The sequence below is a fragment of the Salmo salar genome, chromosome ssa07 (genome assembly GCF_905237065.1).
Source record: "Salmo salar chromosome ssa07, Ssal_v3.1, whole genome shotgun sequence".
Classification (NCBI taxonomy): domain Eukaryota; kingdom Metazoa; phylum Chordata; class Actinopteri; order Salmoniformes; family Salmonidae; genus Salmo; species Salmo salar.
The window spans coordinates 50,537,820-50,556,136 of NC_059448.1; the positions used below are offsets into that span (position 1 = coordinate 50,537,820).

The 18,317-nt window shown below is 42.7% G+C and overlaps 1 protein-coding gene across 3 annotated transcripts in view; it reads right to left on the minus strand.

Annotated features, from left to right (window-relative positions):
- The window catches only part of LOC106609566 (apoptotic protease-activating factor 1), a 70,115-nt gene that overhangs the window by 44,508 nt on the left and 7,290 nt on the right, over positions 1 to 18,317 (minus strand). For 2 of the 3 annotated variants that reach the window (XM_014208509.2, XM_014208511.2), the window contains exons 8-11: positions 5,197 to 5,435; positions 4,669 to 4,836; positions 1,014 to 1,145; positions 403 to 516 (exon numbers count right to left, since the gene is read on the minus strand). In XM_014208509.2, the coding sequence (XP_014063984.1) occupies positions 403 to 516; positions 1,014 to 1,145; positions 4,669 to 4,836; positions 5,197 to 5,435 (653 nt within the window). Of the gene's footprint in view, positions 1 to 402; positions 517 to 595; positions 739 to 1,013; positions 1,146 to 4,668; positions 4,837 to 5,196; positions 5,436 to 18,317 lie in introns of those variants that run through there. The other variant, XM_014208513.2, reaches the window with a different exon arrangement.

Sequence of the window (18,317 nt, forward strand, 5' to 3'; positions counted from 1 at the left end):
TTTCAAAACCATGAGGGGAATTGAACAAGTACACACTGCTGGAGAAAGGAGAGATTATTGGAACACAACAATTGTATTCACAGGCATGAAACGAGTAACTGTTTCTTGCATTGACATTTCTACATTGTAGTCATTTAGCAGACGCTCTTATCCAGAGAGACTTACAGGAGCAATTAGGGTTAAGTGCCTTGCTCAAGGCCACAAGGACAAATTGTTCACCTAGTCGGCCCAGGAATTCAAACCAGCGACGTTTTGGTTACTGGCCCAATGCTCTTAACCGCTAGGCCACCATTGACTTACGAGGAATTGATACCAACCGCAAGATCTGAAAACAAAATCAAATGAGGATATAAAAGGGTACACTGAGTTCCTCACTGAACTTGGTGTTGATCAAATCCTGACCTCTTTGTCCAGTATGGCGCCGTACTCCACATAGTCATTGATGAGATGAGCCGGTCCCATAATCTGAGCTTTAGTTCTGACCCAGTCCAGAGAGAACATCAGAGAGTACAACTCCTAAAGGGAGAGGGGGGGGGAGGAGAGGAGAGGAGAGAAGGAAGGGAGGGGTGTAAGGGTAACAGAAAAAGAGAGAGATATATACAGGGAGAGAGAAAGAGATGGAGATAGAAAGAAATAGAGAAAGACGTTAGCGACTTGTGCTTGTCTGGCGAAGGCCTCCATCATACGGAGTGGTGCTTTTATCTCCATCAGACTGTTGAACAGCCATCACACCATCTCCTGTAGCAAGACGCAAAGATAGACTCGCTCACAAAACACACCCCAGCTCTCTCACACACCCCAGCTCTCTCACACAAGCTCAAACAAGCTCAAACTCACACAAGCTCAAACACAAGCTCTGATAGTGTTATTTGGGTTGTTAATTGGATTTAGTTTTTGATGATTTGTGTACCTGTTAGGAGCTAGTAACACAAGCATTTCCCTGCATAACATCTGCTAAACTGTGTACGCGACCCAAAAATGTTGATTTGATTTAGATGTTTGTGTGTGCGTACCTGTGTGAGGTTGGCCTTGGCCATGTGGTAGGTGAGGAATCTGAACCAGTAGAGGCACTCTTCATCTCCTGAGGTGGGGGGACCCTGGCTGTAGCGCTGCTGGTACTGACGCACCACCTTGGTGTGGAGGCTCTAGAACACACACACACACACGCTTGTTCAAAAACATACCATATTATAAACTGGGTGGTTTTAGCCCTGAATGCTGATTGGCTGACAGCCGTGGTATAACAGACCGTATAGCACAGACATGAAAAAACATTTATTTTAACTGCTTTAATTAAATTGGTAACCAGTTTATAAAAGCAGTAAGGCACCTCGGGGGTTTGTGGTATATGGCCAATATTCCACGGCGAAGGTCTGTTCTTACGCACGACGCAACACGGAGTGCCTGGACACAGCCCTTAGCCTTGGTATATTGGCCATACACCACAAACCCCTCGGATCTTATTGCTTAATTAAAGTAGATTGATGTCCCAATAATGCAGGGCATAGAAGACATGAGTCTAACAGATTCATTCTATAAGAGACTGTCTAGTTTTCCAAATTCTATGTACATTGAATCTCTAAAGACAGTGTTTTCCTTATATTGGATTTCAGAACATATGAATTAACTCCAACACATTTGACAAAAGTTAACAAACATCAAACTTTAGATACATTTCAAAATGGCCACCAGCATACATAACAACCCTATGTAAATGAAGGTAGAGGTGTGTATGTTGGAGTCAGTGGAGGCTGCTGAGGGGAGGACGGCTCATAATAATGGCTGGAATGGAATGTTTAATACCACTCCATTCAGGACATTATCATGAGTCGTCCTCCTCTCAGCAGCCTCCACTCGTTGGAGTGTACATTGAGGGGAAAAAAGTATCTGATTTTGTACGTTTGCCCACCGACAAAGAAATTATCAGTCTATAATTTTAATGGTAGGTTTATTTGAACAGTGAGAGACAGAATAACAACAAAAAAATCCAGAAAAACACGTGTCAAAACTGTTATAAAATGATTTGCATTTTAATGAGGGAAATAAGTATTTGACCCCCTCTCAATCACAAAGATTTCTGGCTCCCAGGTGTCTTTTATACAGGTAACGAGCTGAGATTAGGAGCACACTCTTAAAGGGAGTGCTCCTAACCTCAGTTTGTTACCTATATAAAAGACACCTGTCCACAGAAGCAATCAATCAATTAGATTCGAAATTCTCCACCATGGCCAAGACCAAAAAGCTCTCCAAGGATGTCAGGGACAAGATTGTAAACCTACACAAGGCTGGAATGGGCTTCAAGACCATCGCCAAGCAGCTTGGTGAGAAGGTGACAACAATTGGTGCGATTATTCGCAAATGGAAGAAACACAAAAGAACTGTCAATCTCCCTCGGCCTGGGGCTCCATGCAAGATCTCACCTCGTGGAGTTGCAATGATCATGAGAACGGTGAGGAATCAGCCCAGAACTACACGGGAGGATCTTGTCAATGATCTCAAGGCAGCTGGGACCATAGTCACCAAGAAAACAATTGGTAACACACTACGCCGTGAAGGAGTGAAATCCTGCAGCGCCCGCAAGGTCCCCCTGCTCAAGAAAGCACATATACATGCCCGTCTGAAGTTTGCCAATGAACGTCTGAATGATTCAGAGGACAACTGGGTGAAAGTGTTGTGGTCAGATGAGACCAAAATGGAGCTCTTTGGCATCAACTCAACTCGCCGTGTTTGGAGGAGGAGGAATGCTGCCTATGACCCCAAGAACACCATCCCCATCGTCAAACATGGAGGTGGAAACATTATGCTTTGGGGGTGTTTTTCTGCAAAGGGGACAGGACAACTTCACCGCATCAAAAGGGACGACGGACGGGACCATGTACTGTCAAATCTTGGGTGAGAACCTCCTTCCCTCAGCCAGGGCACTGAAAATGGGTCGTGGATGGGTATTCCAGCAATGACAATGACCCAAAACACACAGCCAAGGCAACAAAGGAGTGGCGCAAGAAGAAGCACATTAAGGTCCTGGAGTGGCCTAGCCAGTCTCCAGACCTTAATCCCATAGAAAATCTGTGGAGGGAGCTGAAGGTTCGAGTTGCCAAACGTCAGCCTCGAAACCTTAATGACTTGGAGAAGATCTGCAAAGAGGAGTGGGACAAAATCCCTCCTGAGATGTGTGCAAACCTGGTGGCCAACTACAAGAAACTTCTGACCTCTGTGATTACCAACAAGGGTTTTGCCACCAAGTACTAAGTCATGTTTGGAGGCAGGGCTTTCTGGAGGCAGGGCTTTCTCCTATAGAGCTCCATTTTTATGGAATGGTCTGCCTACCCATGTGAGAGATGCAGACTCGGTCTCAACCTTTAAGTCTTTACTGAAGACTCATCTCTTCAGTGGGTCCTATGATTGAGTGTAGTCTGGCCCAGGAGCGTGAAGGTGAACGGAAAGGCTCTGGAGCAACGAACCGCCCTTGCTGTCTCTGCCTGGCCGGTTCCCCTCTCTCCACTGAGATTCTCTGCCTCTAACCCTATTACAGGGGCTGAGTCACTGGCTTATTGGTGTTCTTCCATGCCGTCCCTAGGAGGGGTGCGTAACTTGAGTGGGTTGAGTCACTGACGTGGTCTTCCTGTCTGGGTTGGCGCCCCCCCCTTGGGTTGTGCCGTGGCGGAGATCTTTGTGGGCTATACTCGGCCTTGTCTCAGGATGGTAAGTTGGTGGTTGAAGTTATCCCTCTAGTGGTGTGGGGGCTGTGCTTTGGCAAAGTGGGTGGGGTTATATCCTTCCTGTTTGGCCCTGTCCGGGGGTATCGTCGGATGGGGCCACAGTGTCTCCTGACCCCTCCTGTCTCAGCCTCCAGTATTTATGCTGCAGTAGTTTATGTGTCGGGGGCTAGGGTCAATCTGTTATATCTGGAGTATTTCTCCTGTCTTATTTGGTGTCCTGTGTGAATTTAAGTATGCTCTCTCTAATTCTCTCTCTCTCTCTTTCTTTCTTTCTCTCGGAGGACCTGAGCCTTAGGACCATGCCTCAGGACTACCTGATATGATGACTCCTTGCTGTCCCCAGTCCACCTGGCCGTGCTGCTGCTCCAGTTTCAACTGTTCTGCCTGCGGCTATGGAACCCTGACCTGTTCACCGGAAGTGCTACCTGTCCCAGACCTGCTGTTTTCAACCCTCTAGAGACAGCAGGAGCGGTAGAGATTCTCTCAATGATCGGCTATGAAAAGCCAACTGACATTTACTCTTGAGGTGCTGACTTGTTGCACTCTCGACAACTGTGATTATTATTATTTCTTCCTAGGTTTTGGCCTTTCTAGGGAGTTTTTCCTAGCCACCGTGCTTCTACACCTGCATTGCTTGCTGTTTGGGGTTTTAGGCTGGGTTTCTGTACAGCACTTTGAGATATCAGCTGATGTAAGAAGGGCTATATAAATACATTTTATTTTATGTTTTGCAGAGGGGTCAAATACTTCTTTCCCTTGTTAAAATGCAAATCATTTTATAACATTTTTGACATGCGTTTTTCTGGATTTTTTTGTTGTTATTCTGTCTCTCACTGTTCAAATAAACCTACCATTACAATTACAGACTGATAATTTCTTTGTCAGTGGGCAAACATACAAAATCAGCAGGGGATCAAATACTTTTTTTCCCTCACTGTACGAGACCCACCTCTAGATCAGAGCGGTTCATCTCAGCCAGGAAGTCCAGCTGGAGGTCGTGGAGGTAGTAGAGGTAGGGCCGGTGGTGACAGTCACGGAACAGTAGGGACTTGTTCACAAAGTCCTGGAGAACGTCCTCTACCTCCTCCGGTTCTAGATCCCACAGAACCGACAGAACCTGCATGCAGAGGAACATGGAAGACACAGGTTGGTGGTGGCACCTTAATTGGGAGGACTGGCTCATAGTAATGTCTGGAACACTATTCAAGACATTATTATGAGCCGTCCTCCCCTTTGATGGAAGAACAGGCTTCGATTTAGAGACAGAGACAATGGCCTGTTTCCTTGTCTTTTATTATCTTATTCCCTCCTTCTTTCCACAAGGACAGCTCACAATGTCTCCATGGGTTGTGAATACTTTTTGGCTGAAGGTGCGGGATAGCCTTACCCTAACCTACTGTAGCCTAGCTTCGTTTAGCCTAACCTGACCTAACCAAGCCTAACCATAATCCACCCCCCCCCACCCGGCCATTCTGACCTTGGCAGGTACTTTGACGTCCTTCTCCAGCACGGTGAGGTCAATGTACAGCTCCCTGTGTTCCTCAGACAGGACCTGGATGCTGGCAGCCATGGCCTGGTCAAGGGCATCGTAGTCATACGAAGACGACTTACGAATACGCTTGAACTTCTTCTGCTGGAGCGTGTGCAGGTAGTAGGCCCAGCGGTCCGGGAACTCCCGCAGCAGGGCCCCGATTAGGGACACCACCAAGGGGGAGCCTGGGGAAGAGAGGAGGGTAGAGGAGGGGTTTAGGTAGGCTGGTTGATTGTGCCAAGAGTTGAGATGTAACAGAAATGGAATTTGCATTTATTCGTTTTGATACATTTAATTATTTAATGTATTGAATTTAGAATTTCACTAACTGAAATTGAATTTCATGTTTTAGAATGGAATTCTACAAGTCGTTGAAGGTTAACAGAATTTTCTGTGGGCATTAAGGCCTCCTTTTCTCCTAAGTCTATGCTCAGACTAATTTGACTATCAGTTTTTTTACTCAAACAAAAACAGGCTAACAGCCTCATACTCATTTAACTGATGTCCTGCTGGTAAGAGAACACTGAACATAACCACTATACAAAGCAAGCTATCAATATACATGAATTGGTGTACTGTGTATTGTGAAACACACTGTTCTGAAATAGTGCCTGCCCTATAGAGAAAGGTGCAGTTGAATGCAGAGGATCCACAGTACACCAGTTCAAGACCTGATGAAGACAGCTAGCTGAAAATATTGGTTTGTTTTTATGAATCTTTTGTCATGGAGAAGAAAGTGCTGATTGTGTTTTTCTCAGGTCAGTGTCTTTATTATGATATTTAAAATATATATATATTTTTTATTACAATGTATTTACGATTGCATATCTGCAGCCAGCACATTTGTGTTCCAACCCAACACTATCACAAATAATCAATGAACCATCAAGCCCTTGAGAAGTTGAATCTGCTAACGTGCAACACTTTTAGATAACGAGTTAAAATGTGAACATTAGTAGTTTAAGAAATAGTAATAAGATGAGTTTTTCTGCCTCTGGTTAGAAGGGTAGATATGATTGATGTTGCTGCCTCTGGTTAGAAGGGTAGAGATATTATTGATGTTGCTGCCTCTGGTTAGAAGGGTAGATATTATTAATGTTGCAGTCTCTGGTTAGAAGGGTAGATATGATTGATGTTGCTGCCTCTGGTTAGAAAGGTAGATATTATTGATGTTGCTGCCTCTGGTTAGAAGGGTAGAGATATGATTGATGTTGCTGCCTCTGGTTAGAAGGGTAGATATGATTGATGTTGCTGCCTCTGGTTAGAAGGGTAGATATTATTCATGTTGCAGTCTCTGGTTAGAAGGGTAGATATTATTCATGTTGCTGCCTCTGGTTAGAAGGGTAGATATTATTAATGTTGCTGCCTCTGGTTAGAAGGGTAGATATGATTGATGTTGCTGCCTCTGGTTAGAAGGGTAGATATGATTGATGTTGCTGCCTCTGGTTAGAAGGGTAGATATTATTGATGTTGCAGTCTCTGGTTAGAAGGGTAGATATTATTGATGTTGCAGTCTCTGGTTAGAAGGGTAGATATTATTGATGTTGCTGCCTCTGGTTAGAAGGGTAGATATGATTGATGTTGCTGCCTCTGGTTAGAAGGGTAGAGATATGATTGATGTTGCTGCCTCTGGTTAGAAGGGTAGAGATATGATTGATGTTGCTGCCTCTGGTTAGAAGGGTAGAGATATGATTGATGTTGCTGCCTCTGGTTAGAAGGGTAGATATGATTGATGTTGCTGCCTCTGGTTAGAAGGGTAGATATGATTGATGTTGCTGCCTCTGGGTAGAAGGGTAGAGATATGATTGATGTTGCTGCCTCTGGTTAGAAGGGTAGATATGATTGATGTTGCTGCCTCTGGTTAGAAGGGTAGATATTATTAATGTTGCAGTCTCTGGTTAGAAGGGTAGATATTATTGATGTTGCTGCCTCTGGTTAGAAAGGTAGATATTATTGATGTTGCTGCCTCTGGTTAGAAGGGTAGATATGATTGATGTTGCTGCCTCTGGTTAGAAGGGTAGATATTATTGATGTTGCTGCCTCTGGTTAGAAGGGTAGATATTATTGATGTTGCTGCCTCTGGTTAGAAGGGTAGATATTATTGATGTTGCTGCCTCTGGGTAGAAGGGTAGAGATATTATTGATGTTGCTGCCTCTGGTTAGAAGGGTAGATATTATTGATGTTGCTGCCTCTGGTTAGAAGGGTAGATATTATTGATGTTGCTGTCTCTGGTTAGAAGGGTAGATATTATTGATGTTGCTGCCTCTGGTTAGAAAGGTAGATATGATTGATGTTGCTGCCTCTGGTTAGAAGGGTAGATATTATTGATGTTGCTGCCTCTGGTTAGAAGGGTAGAGATATGATTGATGTTGCTGCCTCTGGTTAGAAGGGTAGATATTATTGATGTTGCTGCCTCTGGTTAGAAGGGTAGATATTATTGATGTTGCTGCCTCTGGTTAGAAGGGTAGATATTATTGATGTTGCAGTCTCTGGTTAGAAGGGTAGATATTATTGATGTTGCTGCCTCTGGTTAGAAGGGTAGATATTATTGATGTTGCTGCCTCTGGTTAGAAGGGTAGATATTATTGATGTTGCTGCCTCTGGTTAGAAGGGTAGATATTATTGATGTTGCTGCCTCTGGTTAGAAGGGTAGATATTATTGATGTTGCTGCCTCTGGTTAGAAGGGTAGAGATATGATTGATGTTGCTGCCTCTGGTTAGAAGGGTAGATATTATTCATGTTGCTGCCTCTGGTTAGAAGGGTAGATATTATTCATGTTGCTGCCTCTGGTTAGAAGGGTAGATATTATTGATGTTGCTGCCTCTGGTTAGAAGGGTAGATATTATTGATGTTGCTGCCTCTGGTTAGAAGGGTAGATATTATTGATGTTGCTGCCTCTGGTTAGAAGGGTAGATATGATTGATGTTGCTGCCTCTGGTTAGAAGGGTAGATATTATTAATGTTGCTGTCTCTGGTTAGAAGGGTAGATATTATTGATGTTGCTGCCTCTGGTTAGAAGGGTAGATATTATTGATGTTGCTGCCTCTGGTTAGAAGGGTAGATATTATTGATGTTGCTGCCTCTGGTTAGAAGGGTAGATATTATTGATGTTGCTGCCTCTGGTTAGAAGGGTAGATATTATTGATGTTGCTGCCTCTGGTTAGAAGGGTAGATATTATTGATGTTGCTGCCTCTGGTTAGAAGGGTAGATATTATTAATGTTGCTGCCTCTGGTTAGAAGGGTAGATATTATTGATGTTGCTGCCTCTGGTTAGAAGGGTAGATATTATTGATGTTGCTGCCTCTGGTTAGAAGGGTAGATATTATTAATGTTGCAGTCTCTGGTTAGAAGGGTAGATATTATTGATGTTGCTGCCTCTGGTTAGAAGGGTAGATATTATTAATGTTGCTGCCTCTGGTTAGAAGGGTAGATATGATTAATGTTGCTGCCTCTGGTTAGAAGGGTAGAGATATGATTGATGTTGCTGCCTCTGGTTAGAAGGGTAGATATTATTCATGTTGCTGCCTCTGGTTAGAAGGGTAGATATTATTGATGTTGCTGCCTCTGGTTAGAAGGGTAGATATTATTGATGTTGCAGTCTCTGGTTAGAAGGGTAGATATTATTGATGTTGCTGCCTCTGGTTAGAAGGGTAGATATTATTGATGTTGCTGCCTCTGGTTAGAAGGGTAGATATGATTGATGTTGCTGCCTCTGGTTAGAAGGGTAGATATGATTGATGTTGCTGCCTCTGGTTAGAAGGGTAGATATGATTGATGTTGCTGCCTCTGGTTAGAAGGGTAGATATGATTGATGTTGCTGCCTCTGGTTAGAAAGGTAGATATTATTGATGTTGCAGCCCTTGAGATGACACTGCACCTCTTCACAGGGCTCTTCACACTATCTTCCTGTCAGTATCACTATGTAACGGACCCTAAAAACTGGACTGAAGCACAGAGGTACTGCAGAGAGAAGTACACGGACCTGGCCACCGTAAGCAACATGGAGGATATGAACAGACTGAACCACTTGACTATAGACAGCGGTTATGATGGAGCAGTGTGGATAGGACTGAAGAAGGGACAGTATTCCAGGTGGCAGTGGTCTCTGGCAGACATACACTACTATAGTAAGGGACAGACTCAGTTTAGTGAATTTTGGGACCAAGGCCAGCCACAAAATTTGAATGAAAATTATGGTGTCATGAAGAATTCTGGAAAATGGCACGACTATTTTTGCACTACTCAACACTTTCCAGTGTGCTACGACGGTGAGTGACATACTACATGTATTCTAGTTAAAAACACACAACAACAAAAAACACACTAACCTGGTAACACCAGAAGCACATACACACAAGTTCGCCTGTGTGATCACGCTCTCTGTAGCCGACGTGAGTAAGACCTTTAAACAGGTCAACATTCTCAAGGCTGCGGGGCCAGATGGATTACCAGGACATGTGCTCCGGGCATGTGTTGACCAACTGGCAGGTGTCTTCACTGACATTTTCAACATGTCCCTGATTGAGTCTGTAATACCAACATGCTTCAAGCAGACCACCATAGTCCCTGTGCCCAAGAACACAAAGGCAACCTGCCTAAATGACTACAGACCCATAGCACTCACGTCCGTAGCCATGAAGTGCTTTGAAAGGCTGGTCATGGCTCACATCAACACCATTATCCCAGAAACCCTAGACCCACTCCAATTTGCATACCGCCCAAACAGATCCACAGATGATGCAATCTCTATTGCACTCCACACTGCCCTTTCCCACCTGGACAAAAGGAACACCTATGTCAGAATGCTATTCATTGACTACAGCTCAGCGTTCAACACCATAGTACCCTCAAAGCTCATCACTAAGCTAAGGAACCTGGGACTAAACACCTCCCTCTGCAACTGGATCCTGGACTTCCTGACGGGCCGCCCCCAGGTGGTGAGGGTGGGAAGCAACACAACTGCCACGCTGATCCTCAACACTGGAGCTCCCCAGGGGTGTGTGCTCAGTCCCCTCCTGTACTCCCTGTTCACTCATGACTGCATGGCCAGGCACGACTCCAACACCATCATTAAGTTTGCTGACGACACAACAGTGGTAGTAGGCCTGATCACCGACAACGACGAGACAGCCTACAGGGAGGTGGTCAGAGACCTGGCCGGGTGGTTCCAGAAAAACAACCTATCCCTCAACGTAACCAAGACTAAGGAGATGATTGTGGACTACAGGAAAAGGAGCACCGAGCACGTCCCCATTCTCATCAACGGGGCTGTAGTGGAGCAGGTTGAGAGCTTCAAATTCCTTGGTGTCCACATCAACAACAAATTAGAATGGTCCAAACACACCAAGACAGTTGTGAAGAGGGCACGACAAAGCCTATTCCCCCTCAGGAAACTAAAAAGATTTGGCATGGGTCCTGAGATCCTCAAAAGGTTCTACAGCTGCAACATCGAGAGCATCCTGACCAGTTGCATCACTGCCTGGTACGGCAATTTCTCGGCCTCCGACCGCAAGGCACTTCAGAGGGTAGTGCGTAGGGCCCAGTACATCACTGGGGCAAAGCTGCCTGCCATCCAGGACCTCTACACCAGGCGGTGCACCGACCAACCAGTGCTCCCGCACATTGGCTAACCGGGCTATCTGCATTGTGTTCCACCACACGCCAACCCCTCTTTTTACGCTACTGCTACTCTCTGTTCATCATATACGCATAGTCACTTTAACCATACCCACATGTACATACTACCTCAATAAGCCTGACTAACCGGTGTCTGTATATAGCCCTGCTACTCTTATTTTCAAATGTCTTTTTACTGTTGTTTTATTTCTTTACTTACCCACACACACACACACACACACACACACACACACACCTTTTCTTTTTTTTCTCCACACTATTGGTTAGAGCCTGTAAGTAAGCATTTCACTGTAAGGTCTACACTTGTTGTATTTGGCGCACGTGACAAATAAACGTTGATTTGATTTAACAGATTACTGTGGGGTTATCAAGGTCGCAACGTTTGTCTTTCAAATTTCTTGTCAATTCCAAGCTTATGATTTCCAAAGGTTTATGAACTGACAACAGTTCAAACGGCACTGATCGGTTGCATTTGTCCCCATAGGGACTAAGTCTCCAGCTGGACGTTTCCTAATGGTTCAACAGTCAATGACCTGGAGGGAGGCTCAGCACTACTGCAGAAAGCACCACACAGACCTGGCCAGTGTGAGGAACCAGATTGAGAACAAAGAGATCTGTAACGTGGCCGGGAGTAGCAACGTTTGGATCGGCCTGTTCAAAGACACCTGGACGTGGTCAGACCAGAGTAACTCCTCGTTCAGATACTGGGTCGACAGAGAACTGAACGAGTCCTGCGCTGCTTGGAATCGTAGTACCTCAGGCCAATGGATAGACATAGAATGTCTGAAGGAATGTCCCTTTGTTTGCTACGGTAGTAAGTTAAGATCACTTATTGTGCCACCGAACTCATCTTCTTAAATGGGCTGTTGATTTGGAATAACTGTCCACACAGATTTAAATATGTGACATTCTTGTATGTAATGGTGAATGTTCATCTTAACTGTATGTGTGTATATAGTTGAAGTCGGAAGTTTACATACACTTAGGTTGGAGTCATTAAAACTAATTTTTCAACCAAATTTCTTGTTAACAAACTATAGTTTTGTGCATGACAAGTAATTTTTCTAACAATTGTTTTCAAACAGATTATTTCACTTATAATTCACTGCATCACAATTCCAGTGGGTCAGAAGTTTACATACACTAAGTAGACTGTGCCTTTAAACAGCTCAGAAAATTCCAGCAAATTATGTCATGGCTTTAGAAGATTCTGATAGGCTAATTGACATCATTTGAGTCAATTGACATCATTTGAGTCAATTGGAGGTGTACCTGTGGATGTATTTCAAGGCCTACCTTCAAACTCAGTGCCTCTTTGCTTGACATCATGGGAAAATCTAAAGAAATCAGCCAAGACCTCCACAAGTCTGGTTCATCCTTTGGAGCAATTTACAAATGCCTGAAGGTACCACGTTCATCTGTACAAACAATAGTACGCAAGTATAAACACCATGGGACCACAGAGCCGTCATACCGCTCAGGAAGGAGACACATTCTGTCTCCTAGAGATGAACGTACTTTGGTGTCGAAAAGTGAAAATCAATCTCATAACAACAGCAAAAGACCTTGTGAAGATGCTGGAGGAAACAGTTACAAAAGTATCTATATCCACAGTAAAGCGAGTCCTATATCGACACAACCTGAATGGCCACTCAGCAAGGAAGAAGCCACTGCTCCAAAACCGCCATAAAGCCAGACTACGGTTTGCAACTGCACATGGGGACAAAGATTGTACTTTTTGGAGAAATGTCCTCTGGTCTGACGAAACAAAAAGAGAACTGTTTGGCCATAATGACCATCATTATGTTTGGAGGAAAAAGGGGGACGCTTGCAAGCCGAAGAACACCATCCCAACCGTGAAGCACGCGGGTGGCAGCATCATGTTGTGGGGGTGCTTTGCTGCAGGAGGGACTGGTGCACTTCACAAAATAGATGGCATCATGAGGAAGCTAAATTATGTGGATATATTGAAGCAACATCTCAAGACATCAGTCAGGAAGTTAAAGTTTGGCCGCAAATGGGTCTTCCAAATGGACAATGACCCCAAGCATACTTCCAAAGTTGTGGTAAAATGGCTTAAGGACAACACATTCAAGGTATTGGAGTGGCATCATAAAGCCCTGACCTCAATCCTATAGAAACTTTGTGGGCAGAACTGAAAAAGCGTGTGCGAGCAAGGAGGCCTATTGTGGGAAGGTTGTGCAAGGCTACCTAAAACGTTTGACCAAAGTTAAACAATTTAAAGGCAATGCTAACAAATACTAATTGAATGTATGTAAACTTCGGACACACTGGGAATGTGATGAAAGAAATAAAATCTTAAATAAATCATTCTCAACTATTATTCTGACATTTCACATTCTTAAAATAAAGTGGTGATCCTAACTGACCTAAGACAGGGAATTTTTACAAGGATTCAATGTCAGGAATTGTGAAAAACTGAGTTTAAATGTATTTGGCTAAGGTGTATGTAAACTTCCGACTTCAACTGTATTGTGTTAGACCCAAGACCCCCAACAGTCAAGAAGATACAGGTAGTGAGAGTGAGGATGACCCCAGACCCAAACATGGGCCTGAATGATGCTAAGGAGAGGGAGGCCATTTTACAGCAGGTGAGTCTCACCCTCTTCATTTCTGAATTTTTACCTTCATTTAACCATGCATGTCAGTTAACCTGTTGGGGGTAGGGGGCAGTATTGACACGGCCGGATAAAAAAACGTACCCGATTTAATCTGGTTACTACTCCTGCCCAGTAACTAGAATATGCATATAATTATTGGCTTTGGATAGAAAACACCCTAAAGTTTCTAAAACTGTTTGAATGGTGTCTGTGAGTATAACAGAACTCATATGGCAGGCAAAAACCTGAGAGGATTCTGAACAGGAAGTGCCTGTCTGACAAGTTGTTGTTCATCTTGGCTCTTTTTATTGAAGACTGAGGATCTTTGCTGTAGCCCCAGGCTGAAACACATTATCGCTTTTGGCAAGTGGCCGATCAGAGGACAATGGGCTTAGGCGCGTGCCCGAGTCGACCCCGTGCTTTATTTTCTTTCGTCTGTTTACCTAAATGCAGATTCCCGGTCGGAATATTATCGCTTTTTTACGAGAAAAATGGCATAAAAATGGATTTTAAACAGCGGTTGACATGCTTCGAAGTACGGTAATGGAATATTTAGAAATGTTTTGTCACGAAATGCGCCATGCTCGTCACCCTTCTTTACCCTTTCGGATAGTGTCTTGAACGCACGAACAAAACGCCGCTATTTGGATATAACAATGGATTATTTGGGACCAAACCAACATTTGTTATTGAAGTAGAAGTCCTGGGAGTGCATTCTGACGAAGAACACCAAAGGTAATAAAATTTTTCTTATAGTAAATCTGACTTTGGTGAGTGCTAAACTTGCTGGGTGTCTAAATAGCTAGCCCTGTGATCCCTGGCTATCTACTTAGAATATTGCAAAATGTGCTTTCACCGAAAAGCTATTTTAAAAATTGGACAGAGTGCATAGAGGAGTTCTGTATCTATAATTCTTAAAATAATTGTTATGCTTTTTGTGAACGTTTATCGTGAGTAATTTAGTAAATTCACCGGAAGTTTGCAGGGGGTATGCTAGTTCTGAACGTCACATGCTAATGTAAAAAGCTGGTTTTTGATATAAATATGAACTTGATTGAACAAAACATGCATGTATTGTATAACTTAATGTCCTAGGTGTGTCATCTGATGAAGATCATCAAAGGTTAGTGCTGCATTTAGCTGTCTTCTGGGTTTTTGTGACATTATATGCTAGCTTGAAAAATGGGTGTCTTATTTTTCTGGCTGGGTACTCTGCTGACATAATCTAATGTTTTGCTTTCGTTGTAAAGCCTTTTTGAAATCGGACAGTGTGGTTAGATTAACCCGTTGGGGCTAGCGGGCAGTATTTTCACGGCTGGATAAAAAAAACGTACCCGATTTCATCTGGTTACTAATCCTACCCAGTAACTAGAATATGCATATACTTATTATATATGGATAGAAAACACCCTAAAGTTTCTAAAACTGTTTGAATGGTGTCTGTGAGTATAACAGAACTCATTTGGCAGGCAAAACCCTGAGACATTTTCTGACAGGAAGTGGATACCTGATGTGTTGAATTACCTTTAAGCCTATGCCATTGAAACACACAGGGGTTGATTAATGTTTTGGCACTTCCTATTGCTTCCACTAGATGTCACCAGCCTTTACAAAGTGTTTTGAGTCTTTTACTGTGAGATCTGACTGAACAAGAGCCATGGAACGGTGATGGCCGATTAGACTCTGGCGGGCGAGTTCATGTTGGGTACCCTCGTTCCAATACGTTATAAAAGAGAATGCATTCGTCCACCTTGAATATTATTCATGTTCTGGTTAAAAAAGGCACTAATGATTTATGCTATACAACGTTTGACATGTTTGAACGAACGTAAATATATTTTTTCCCCTCGTTCATGACGAGAAGTCCGGCTGGCTTAGATCATGTGCTAACAACACGGCGCTTTTTGGATATAAATGATGAGCTTTTTTGAACAAAACTACATTCGTTATGGACCTGGGATTCCTGGAAGTGACATCTGATGAAGAGAATCAAAGGTAATGGATTATTTACATAGTATTTTCGATTTTAGATCTCTCCAACATGGCCGTTTGTCTGTATAGCAATGCATATTTTTCTGGGCGCAGTGCTCAGATTATTGCAAAGTGTGATTTCCCAGTAAGGTTATTTTTAAATCTGGCAAGTTGATTGCGTTCAAGAGATGTAAATCTATAATTCTTTAAATGACAATATAATATTTTACCAATGTTTTCTAATTTTAATTATTTAATTTGTGGTGCTGACTTGACTGCCGGTTATTGGAGGGAAACGATTTCCTCAACATCAATGCCATAGTAAAACGCTGTTTTTGGATATAAATATGAACTTGATAGAACTAAAAATGCATGCATTGTCTAACATAACCTCTATGGGCTAGGTGGGACGCTAGCGTGCCACCCGTGGTGCACTCCATCAACAGCAGGTGCATTTCAAGAGCGGCAAATTTGAATCCAAATAAATGTCAAAATTCAAATTTTTCAAACATACAACTATTTTACACCCTTTGAAAGATAAACATCTCCTTAATCTAACCACGTTTTACGATTTCAAAAAGGTTTTACGGCGAAAGCATAAATTTAGAGTATGTTAGGACAGTACATTTACAAGAGTTGTGTGTAATGTTTTGTCAAGTCAAAGACAGGGTCACCAAAACCATAAAACCAGCTAAAATGATGCACTAACCTTTTACAATCTCCATCAGATGACACTCCTAGGACATTATGTTAGACAATGCATGCATTTTTAGTTCTATCAAGTTCATATTTATATCCAAAAACAGCGTTTTACTATGGCATTGATGTTGAGGAAATCGTTTCCCTCCAATAACCGGCAGTCAAGTCAGCGTCACAAATTAAATAATTAAAATTAGAAAACATTGGTAAAATATTATATTGTCATTTAAAGAATTATAGATTTACATCTCTTGAACGCAATCAACTTGCCAGATTTAAAAATAACCTTACTGGGAAATCACACTTTGCAATAATCTGAGCACTGCGCCCAGAAAAATACGCGTTGCGATACAGACTAGACGTCATGTTGGGGAGATCTAAAATCGAAAATACTATGTAAATAATCCATTACCTTTGATTCTCTTCATCAGATGTCACTTCCAGGTATCACAGGTCCATAACGAATGTAGTTTTGTTCAAAAAAGCTCATCATTTATGTCCAAAAATCTCCGTCTTGTTAGCACATGATCTAAGCCAGCCGGACTTCTCGTCATGAACGAGGGGAAAAAATATATTTACGTTCGTTCAAACATGTCAAACGTTGTATAGCATAAATCATTAGGGCCTTTTTTAACCAGAACATGAATAATATTCAAGGTGGACGAATGCATACTCTTTTATAACGTATTGGAACGAGGGTACCCAACATGAACTCGCGCGCCAGGTGTCTAATGGGACATCATCGTTCCATGGCTCTTGTTCGGTCAGATCTCCCTCCAGAAGACTCAAAACACTTTGTAAAGGCTGGTGACATCTAGTGGAAGCAATAGGAAGTGCCAAAATATTCCTCAGCCCCTGTGTTTTTCAATGGGATAGGTTTAAAGTCAATACAACACATCAGGTATCCACTTCCTGTCAGAAAATGTCTCAGGGTTTTGCCTGCCAAATGAGTTCTGTTATACTCACAGACACCATTCAAACAGTTTTAGAAACTTTAGAGTGTTTTCTATCCATATATAATAAGTATATGCATATTCTAGTTACTGGGTAGGATTAGTAACCAGATTAAATCGGGTACATTTTTTTTATCCAGACGTGCAAATGCTGCCCCCTAGCCCTAACAGGATAATGTCCTAGGAGTGTCATCTGATGGAGATTGTAAAAGGTTAGCGCATCATTTTAGCTGGTTTTATGGTTTGGTGACGCCCGTCTTTGAATTGACAAAACATTACACACAGCTATTGTCAATGTACTCTCCTAACATAATCTAACTTTATGCTTTCGCCGTAAAACCTTTTTGAAATCGGACAACGTGGTTAGATTAAGGAGATGTTTATCTTTCAAAGGGTGTAAGATAGTTGTATGTTTGAAAAATTTTTGACATTTATTTGGTTTCAAATTTGCCGCTCTTGAAATGCACCTGCTGTTGATAGGGTGCACCACGGGTGGCACGCTAGCGTCCCACATAGCCCCAAGAAGTTAACGAGAGTCTTGTCTTTAAAATGGTGTAAAATAGTCATATGTTTGAGAAATTGAAGTAATAGCATTTCTAAGGTATTTGAATAACGCGCCACAGGATTCCACTGGCTGTTACGTAGGTGGGACGATTTCGTCCCGCCGGCCCTAGAGAAGTTAACTCTTTACACTCATACCCGTTTACGAGGTTCAAAGTGGCAGATTTTATGCCCACCTGACCCAGATTGCGATTTATAATGGGCCGTTTTTGGATTACGTAAACAACCGTAATTGTGTGATGGTGGGATGCAGGGTTGTGTTCCAAACAAAACAACATGTGTGCTTGCTCTAGTTCCTCAACAGCACTGGTAGGAGAGCTAAAAAAAAAAAACTTTATATTTGAACACTGAGTCAGAAAGTACATGGAAAGTGTGGTCACTTGGAGACACCACTTAGTTCTCTCACTCAAACCCTTGTCATTGTTTTGTCTTATGTTGCACCTATCCCACATTTTCCAGGAATATTCGTATCATGCTACTTGGATGGATCCAGAGTATTTTCAGACTTCACTAATAACAAATGCAGTGAAAAGTTCATTAAATGTAAAATGCACATAAAATCAACAGCGCAATGTTTCGATTCAGTCTTGTATCAGGTGAACTGTTGTGTCCTCAACTTTGG